The sequence below is a fragment of the Lolium perenne genome, chromosome 2 (assembly GCF_019359855.2).
Source record: "Lolium perenne isolate Kyuss_39 chromosome 2, Kyuss_2.0, whole genome shotgun sequence".
In the NCBI taxonomy this organism is placed as follows: Eukaryota; Viridiplantae; Streptophyta; class Magnoliopsida; order Poales; family Poaceae; genus Lolium; species Lolium perenne.
This window is the reverse complement of record NC_067245.2, coordinates 262,139,188-262,147,679: the sequence shown is the minus strand read 5'-3', so window position 1 is coordinate 262,147,679 and position 8,492 is coordinate 262,139,188. Positions and strand designations below refer to the sequence as shown.

General features: G+C 49.1%; 2 protein-coding genes across 2 annotated transcripts; one reads left to right on the top strand and one right to left on the bottom strand.

Annotated features, from left to right (window-relative positions):
- Window positions 1–1,693: 1,693 nt before the first annotated feature.
- On the top strand, window positions 1,694–3,943 carry LOC127335794 (uncharacterized). The gene is made up of 2 exons (XM_051362530.2): window positions 1,694–1,896; window positions 2,215–3,943. Exons 1-2 carry the CDS (start codon window positions 1,786–1,788, stop codon window positions 3,685–3,687), a joined length of 1,584 nt encoding a protein of 527 aa, XP_051218490.1. The 5' UTR covers window positions 1,694–1,785; the 3' UTR covers window positions 3,688–3,943.
- A 68-nt stretch (window positions 3,944–4,011) lies between these two features.
- LOC127335795 (glutamate dehydrogenase 2, mitochondrial) lies at window positions 4,012–7,821 on the bottom strand. Its single transcript, XM_051362531.2, has 9 exons — window positions 7,261–7,821; window positions 7,058–7,171; window positions 5,921–6,142; window positions 5,748–5,822; window positions 5,557–5,673; window positions 5,120–5,370; window positions 4,806–4,881; window positions 4,601–4,687; window positions 4,012–4,505 (listed from the first exon to the last, which is right to left on the bottom strand). Exons 1-9 carry the CDS (start codon window positions 7,366–7,368, stop codon window positions 4,320–4,322), a joined length of 1,236 nt encoding a protein of 411 aa, XP_051218491.1. The 5' UTR covers window positions 7,369–7,821; the 3' UTR covers window positions 4,012–4,319.
- Between the last annotated feature and the right edge of the window lie 671 nt (window positions 7,822–8,492).

The following is an 8,492-nucleotide window of genomic DNA, read 5'->3' as shown; positions in this document are numbered from 1 at the left end:
TTCCCTAGTTGATTTGTGTTGATGTATTGTTATTGATTGTTGTGTTGTAACAGATTTGGGAGCCTCCAATTTGGTTGTGGATGTGTGCCCCAAGAACCTTGTAAAGGCCCGGTTTCCGCCTCGAGGAAATCCCTTAGTGGAAGTGGGCTAGGCCTTCGTGGCGTTGCTCACCGGAGATCTGAGTGAAGCCTTCGTGGCTGTTGGTTTGGCTTTCGTAGCAACCACACCCCTCCAAACATAGACGTACCTTCTTGCAAAGGAAGGGAACTACGGGAATCATCTCCGTGTCATCGCGTGCTCCACTCTCGGTTACCTCTATCCTATTCTATCTCTATATTGCTTAGATATATCTTGCTTAGTTATTAGCCTTGTCATATAGGTAAATTCACTTAGTTGCATATCTAGAGAATTTACCTTTTGTGTCAAGCCTAAATTGAAAAAGAACTAAAAATTGGTTAGCACCTATTCACCCCCCCCCCCTCTAGGTGCGGCATACGATCCTTTCACCACCTGCATGTTTCCTACGTGGTGTGTGTGCCGGCACCCCCGTGATGACCTCTATAGGGGTCGACACGGGGTTGACGAAAAGAGTTTTGAACCCGAGCCAATGCCGATAACTTTTTGGAGCGCTGGTGGAAGCGTGTTTTCGAGGGATCCTCAAACGTTTAATTTTTTTGTCGCATTTCTTGGATGGTATGACAACTGAACTTATGGTGTGTGCTACTATAACCATGTAGAAACCTTAGAGCATCTCCGGCAGTGCACGGAAGTCGGACCGATTGAATCGGGTGCGCTGGCGTGGGTTGCCGCTTTCAAAGGCTAGTTTTTACTACTCCTACTTTTATTTTGTTAGATTTAACCATTTATTACACACAAATAAACTTTTCGGAGTTTGGACAGGCAGCTGAACGCCATAATCTGTCCGGCGCGGGGTTTCAGGTTTGTCGCTGGGATCCTACCGGTGTATTTTCAATGTCTACAGTAGAGCGCTGGTTCTTTCTGTAGACGAGATTAAGTGAGCGTAACACACCGTACGGACGGGCATGGCACATTACTGTGCTATAGATCCTTTGCTTCGAAGTGTGGCACCAAATTTTTTTTTTACGGTGCGACATCAAAATGTTAGGTGTATTAGTGTGTAATGTTCCCGACGCCAAAACTATGTACTGTATTTCTTTCGTTTCAGTTTAACAAGCATGTGCGTACTTGAAGATAAACTTTAATTATTAATTTAGTTAATAAAATATAATTTTCATGTCTATAAAATCTATATCATTAGATTCGTATGCAAAAAAGCTTCAATAATATAATTTTTGTAACATATATTTCATATTTTATTGACCAAAATAATGGTCATAGCAATTTTTTAAACTACATGCGCACCTGTTAAACTGAGACGGATGGAATACTTAACGTTTCATATTCTGAAGAAAATATCCATGATCATTATATATTTTTTAGTAAAGTTGGCATTTTACTACCAAAATATCTACACTCAAAACGGAGGCAGGACAAAATGAGGGAGAAAGAGAAGCACCAAATGACAGAGAACAAAAGCTTCGCTCTGTTGAACAAAGAAGGGCAATTTGGTCCAAACACGGAGTTGAGTCTTCCCCGGAAACAGAGCACCAGGCGCCTTCTTCCGCTTCTCCCCATCTTAAACCCGCCTCTCTTCTATCCCTCAAAAAAAAAAAAAAAAAAAAAACCGCCTCTCTTCTACATTTGCGCCCTCCCCCTTCCTCTCTTCCTTCGCCGCCCCCCACCCAATCCAACCACCTCTGCGCAATGCTGGCCCTCGCGCCGGTTGGAGAGTCTTCGTCCTCGACGCCGGCGGCGGAGGCCGCCGCACCCAAGCGTCGGGAGCAGCCCACGCCGGATCACCCACCGTATTCATGGGTACTTACTCCTCCTCCTCCTCCCCCCGGATTAATCGCCTTTTACGACGCTCTTACTACTCTACTTATTCCTCCCCACTTCTCTAGTCAATTCCATTCACCGCAAGATTTGCTCTGCTAATCTCCGCCCACCCGAACCCAAATCAGAAATCAAATCACCCAGTGACTGCTGCATCCGTCGCGAAGAGGAATCGCTCCCGTCGCGCTTGCTCAATCCAGATTACCTCGTCCTTTATCTTGGTTCCGATGGCAAAAATGGGGAATGGAGTTCGGATGCGCCGCGCGCTGACGTCGCGTCCTCGTTTTTGGTGCTCTGCAGATGATCGGCGAGGCGATCGCGGAGCTGGGCGAGGGCGGCGGCTCGGCGGAGGCCGCCATCTCGGGCTTCATCCGCGCCAGGCACCCCGGCGTCCCCGCCGCGCACGACAGGTTCCTCCGCCACTACCTCGCCAAGCACGTCGCCGAGGGCCTCTTCGTGCGCGCCGCCACCGGGCGGTACTCGCTCCCCCTCGACGACGACGAGCCCGAGCCCGTGCTCGAGCTCGCGGATGCCCCGCCGCCGCCGGCTGAGCCCAAGCGCGGACGGGGACGGCCGCGGAGGGATGGCTCGGCGCCGGCGCCGACGCCGACGCCGAAGCCGGCGGCTGCCAACGAGGGGAGGAGCCAGTCCCCGTCCGCGGCGCCCAAGCGCCGGGGCCGGCCTCCCAAGGATCGCGCGCAGGCGCCGGCCGCGGCGGTGGCGCCGGCCGCGGCTGTGGCGCCGGCCGCGGCGGTGGCGCCGAGTGCTGGGTCTCCAGCCACAGAGGGCAAGCGCGGCCGTGGTCGACCTCGGAAGGATGGCTCGACGCCAGCTGCCGGCAAGAAAGGGGGGAGGAAGCCGCCATCCACGACGACCAAGCGCGGCCGTGGACGGCCTCGCGTGCTGCCGCAGACCACCGCCGCCGACGTCTCCGGCGAAGCGCTCGCCACGGACAGCGCTGATGGTCCATCCACCACTGACAACAATGATGGGCAACAGCGGGAGCTGGCACTTGCGGTGGCCAACGACGGCTCTACCGCGCCGTCAGTAACGGGGGAGGATGACAGCGGTGACACTCCTGTGCCGGAGCGCAGCACCCAGCCTTGCGAATTGGCGCTCGTGGAAGGTTCTGCTCTGACGCTAGCCGCCGACAAGGAGGTTGGTACCCAAGCTCCATTAGAAGGCTCTGCTCCACCTCTAGTCGCTGACAAGGAGGATGGTACCCAAGCTCCATCAGAAGCCTCTCCTCCGGCACTAGTTGTGGTCAAGGAGGATGGTACCCAACCTGAAGGCTCTGCTCCGGGGCTAGGCACCAACAAGGAGCATGGTACCCAAGCTCCATTAGAAGGCTGCGAGCCGCCGCTAGTGGCCGACAAGGAGGATGGTACCCAAACTCCATTGAAAGGCTCTGCTCCGGCGCGAGTCGCCGACAAGGATGACTTTACCGAACCTCTGTTCACGAAGCACAAGCGCGGTCGCCGGACTTGCAGGTCAGCACCGGCGAAAGCCACCCACGCCCCTGCCTGGACATCAATTGCAGAAAACATGGCCGGTAGCAAGGCTCTATCTGCACCGCCCAAGAGCAATGACCGGCAGTGCAAACCCGCATCTGTGCAGATCAAGCCGAGGAAAATGCTTTTGCTGAATGCTGACCGACCAGTGCCGATCAAGCCTCAGAAAATGCTTTTGCTAAATGCTGACGAGGTACCAGATCACCCGGGTTTCTGCGTGCTCGCACTGCCTGCCCCGGTGCCGACTGCAACAAAGGCGTAGAAGCTCTTAAACTGGGCATGGCAGCTCATGAAGCCTCAAATAGACTCATCATATTTCGAAGATAGCTTGTGTTTACCAAAGTTTAGGGGCTGTTCGAATGAAGGATAGTTATTTTGGCAGCTTCAGTCTATTAAATTTTGAACTAAATGTCACCCTCTATCCACAGAGGCTAACTCTGAGACTGAATGCATATGAATCTCGTCAGATAATGTGGAAAAACATCTTTTGCGGATTTGTCCGATGTAACTTGCTGAAACTCTAGTCTGCCTGAATTTTTGGAAGTGTAGAATTACAGTCCGTTACATTTGGGCCCACAATTGAGAATTGGCCGATATAACATTTTTTATTAATATGCAGAAGCTTTTGTGACACGTTCAGCAACTCTTTAAGGTTTACAATCACCCGGAACTGGATCACCAGTATACCACAGTTAGCAACCCAAGGCAGAGACTTAACTACAAGAAAGAACAAACCCAACCCATCATCTCTGTCATGTACCCCGAAAATTATTTCAATTGAACTCCCATACCATCAACTTGTGATGAATTTATCAGATCAACAATGGTGTTTATAAGAACTACGATCCACCATGGTGTCAGACAAGAATTATTTGACGAGAAATCTGGATTTCCTCATGCCTCCCAGCCCCTCAAGAGTGTGGCACGCGCAACCCGGTTGACACCCAAGGTGAATGCTCCCATCCTAAGGTTGCAATCGTGTGTTTTGCACATTGCCTTGAGGTGCTGAAAAGCGCTGTTCATGTACTTGTGGAGCTCCATGTTCACCTTCTCTTCATCCCACATGAACCCTTGAATGTTCTGCACCATTAAAAGAGCATAAGGAAGATGCTGGCTGAAGCAAACGGAATAGTGTGGAATGAGGTGGCAAAGACCATCATCATATATTCAGTTACCTGAACCCACTCAAAATAGCTAACAATCACACCACCGGAATTAGCATAGATATCTGGTAAGACAATCACTCCCTTTTTGGTAAGAATCTGCAATACAGACAACAGCAGAGACATTCAGGAAACAAAATTGCAAATTTTCCATACTTTATATTTTTCAAGGATGACAAAGTTCTTGTAAATTATTTTAAGTTGTCCATGCTCTTACCTCATCAGCTTCTGGATCAGTCGGATGATTAGCAGCTTCAATTATAAATTTGGCCTTTACATCAGGTGCATTTTCCCTTCAGATAATAAATTATAGCAAATCATCAGTTACCTATCGAGTAATCTACCATATACATCTAGGAAGCAATCTAAAAAATAGGTTGCTCAAGAGCAACAAAGACTGAAAATTAGACTAAATGAACTGTATTACACAACAATTAACCAGCAGAAAAAGACTAACAAATATGTAATCAAAATGGGGAAACCATGATGTGCGTAACCACACCTAAACTGCACAAGGACAGTAGTTGTTACCTGCTAAGGACTCCACCTAAAGCGCATGGGATGAGAACATCACATTCATGCACTAGCAACTCTGCGGAATCTATGACTTCCGCACCATGAAAGTCTTTCATGTGACCACCCTCATTTCTGTGCTTCATCAGAGCAGGTATGTCTACCCCTGCCATGTTCCTGATTGAGCCTGTTACATCTCCAAGTGCAATTACCTTACCGCCTTTCTCATGGATGAGTTGCGCAGCCCATGAACCAACATTACCGAATCCCTGCAGGATTTCACAGATTAAATACGATGCAACATAGTAATGGTGGGTACACACATTACCATTATGTTTAAACAAACTTATTTTGCGATTTCAACTTCTGCATTATAGCATGGCACATGCCTAGCTTTTCACCATCTGAGAAATAGGTCACTAGATACATAGAGGTTAATGATTTATACCACTCACCTGAATAACAAAGGTTGATCCTGAAATGGACTTCCCGTATTCAGCCAGGAGAGCCTCAGTAGCATACATTACACCCCGTCCAGTAGCAGCATCCCTACCTAATGACCCACCAAGATCCTAACAAATAGATCAAATAATAAGTAAAGAGCTTATTTACAACAAAATGTTTGCTGTTATATTTGTATACTTACTATGGGCTTCCCAGTGACAACAGCTGGGGAGTGACCATGGAATTTCGAGTATTCATCAAAGATCCATGCCATAGTCTGTATGATAATTGGGAGGAAAATGGTATCAGATAGAGGTAAGTAGCAGAATCACCAGTGAATGCTAAACAAGGTGCTGAAATTACATAGTAGCATACCTGTGCGTTAGTTCCCATGTCTGGAGCCGGAATATCGGTATGAGTTCCAATAAGATCATGAATTTTCTGGGTAAATACACGCGTCAAACGCTCCAACTCGCTCCTACTCAGTTCATCAGGAGAGCACCCGATTCCTCCCTTTGCTCCACCATATGGTACCGCCGCAACGGCAGTCTTCCATGTCATCAGCTGGGCAAGCGCATTAACTTCATCTGGATCAACCTGTCAAGCAGATACAGTAGCAAGAGAAAACATGATAATCGGTACTAAATTGCAGCTGGCTTACTGCCCAGGCTTTTCAGAATTTACTGAGAAGCAGCAACACCTGGTGAAATCGATTTGTAAGTAAAATAGCCTCCACAAGCAAATTAAGTCAAACAACCGACTACACGTTAAGCTAAGTTGTTTGTTTCCATAACAGAATCAGCATTTCAGGATGTAAAAAAGATTGTCGGCTTGCAGGATGCCGCTAATAATATTGGATCCACAAACAACATAAATTACTAACGTACCGACAAGATTTGTCGGACGTTGTTTTGTTTTACGCTGTCTTTGTTATGGATAAAAAGTTTTTTTCTGCTGACAGTTACGCAATCAACGACCTAAAGATATGTCTGGTGTTTCAACAGTTTAACATAAGAAATGAGCTCGTAATTAAAAAAAATGGAGAAAGGCATACTCGCATAACTTGTTTTTGTAGATTAACACCATGTGCATCACAAACTGACTACCCGGTCAATCTACAGAATCACCTAATCGAACTTATACAAACGATAATGAAATGGTAAGTACTAGTAAAATAGAGAGCTGGACACAGCATACAACAATAACCAAATAATTCTGTGGTACTAGAGATCTACTACATCTCTGAAAAGAAAACAATGACATCATTGACCAGAAACAATACTAGCTGTCGAAACAAAAGAAAAGAAACGTGGCAAATAAACATTCACTCCAGCTATTTCAGTTTGTGTTATTTTAGACTTTAAAGATCTCAATCAGATGAGCTACTTACTTTCTATCATTTCAGCCTCTTATTAGGATCACAATCGCAATCGGTGCATCGATCAATTGACAGAATTAGCAAGCAAGACGATCTCATCATGAGAAGAATGGGGAAGAGGGTTGGCTGGTCACCTCCGGGTGGTAGCGGATGCCACCTTTCATGGGCCCGCGGGCGTTGTCATGCTGCACGCGGAATCCGACGAAGGAGGCGAGCGTGCCGTCGTCCTTGGGGATGGTGCATTCCACCTGCGAAGGAGCAAAGAAAGTCAAGCTCCAGGAGCATTGGGATGGAAGAAGAGGGGAGGAAGAAGATGTGACGAGCGCGGCCCACCCACCTTGATCTCGCGGAAGGGGATGAGCAGGCTCTTCTCGAGCTTGGAGTCGAGGCCAAGCAGCCTAGCGGCCTGCCGGAAGTTGCGGCTGGTCGCGGCGAGCGCGTTCATGGCGGCGGCACCCCAACAACCGCGACCGGGAAGGAGGAAGGAAGGGAAGGAGTCCGGGCGAAAATGAGAGGGGCCGACAGAAACGCGCGAGATCGCGGCCAAAAAGGGCAAGGGTGGGGGCGCGAAAAGGGGGGATTTTTTGTCCGGAGATCGAGGGGGCGCGCGCGAGCTCTGCTGGTCTCTGGTTCTTTGGAGCAAAAGGGTATTAATAGGGAGGCGGAGCAAGAAGAAGAAGAAGAAGAAGAAGAAGACAGATAAGATGGAGGAGAATGGGTTTGAGCACGCGGCGGCGGTGGCGTTGATCTGGAGATGAGTCAGACGCGGCGATTGGATCCAGCAGCACGTCTTGTTCCTATTATAGAGCGTAATTATGGGCTAATTGCACGTTTGATACAGCTGGGAAATGCTTAACACACAGAGAAGGAGGGCGAGTCAAAGAAGAGGAATGAATTTGCAGGGAGGGAGGGAGGGAGGGCCGATGCTTCCTCCCTCCGTCCATGGCGTCCCCCAAGTCTCCGTTTCTGTTCGCTCCAACTTTTATTTTTGGGGGTCTCCTTTCCCCCTTCTGTGTGGCCCACCTGTCAGGACACGTGCTTCTCCGATCTCCATGACCTTTTCTTATACCTGACTGAACTGAAACTGAAATGCTTTCCAAAACAAACAAACTGAAACGTTTGTGGTGTTTCCTTTCATGATTTTGGCTGCCAGTGCCTAATTTTGGACGCGAGTTCTACTACAGCTCGTAGACCAATTAGCGAGCCGTGCAGATTTCATGTGATGTTTGACATCTGTCAGCTGCCCGTTAGATCACGCCGCATGAAACTAGTGGCGAACTTGGCCTCGTCTGGCCCGGGAACGGCGGACGGACGGCGGGGAGAGACCCCAAGACGAGGGAAGCAGCGCCCATCTGAGCCGAGAAAGTATCCCGCCCCGCGAAAGCGCCTCCCCCAGGAAAGGCTGGCTCGCTTCAGAAACCATTTCCAGGAGTAGAAACTGGCGCGAGGATGGCGACGGACGCATCTGTCGAGACAGCGCCAGCACCGTGCTCCGGCTTCGGTTGCTTCTTCCTCAGTTGGTGGGGCAAATCACGTGCCAGCAGAAGCAGATCTCCCCTTCTACTGCGC

Excerpts from the sequence above, each read along its gene's own strand:
- LOC127335795 (XM_051362531.2), bottom strand. The coding sequence starts at position 7,368 with ATGAACGCGCTCGCCGCGACCAGCCGCAACTTCCGGCAGGCCGCTAGG. Across the intron at positions 6,143-7,057 it reads GCATCCGCTACCACCCGGAG|GTTGATCCAGATGAAGTTAA; the intron begins GTGACCAGCCAA and ends TCTGCTTGACAG. Across the intron at positions 5,371-5,556 it reads GATCAACCTTTGTTATTCAG|GGATTCGGTAATGTTGGTTC; the intron begins GTGAGTGGTATA and ends GAAATCCTGCAG.
- LOC127335794 (XM_051362530.2), top strand. The coding sequence starts at position 1,786 with ATGCTGGCCCTCGCGCCGGTTGGAGAGTCTTCGTCCTCGACGCCGGCG. Across the intron at positions 1,897-2,214 it reads ATCACCCACCGTATTCATGG|ATGATCGGCGAGGCGATCGC; the intron begins GTACTTACTCCT and ends GGTGCTCTGCAG.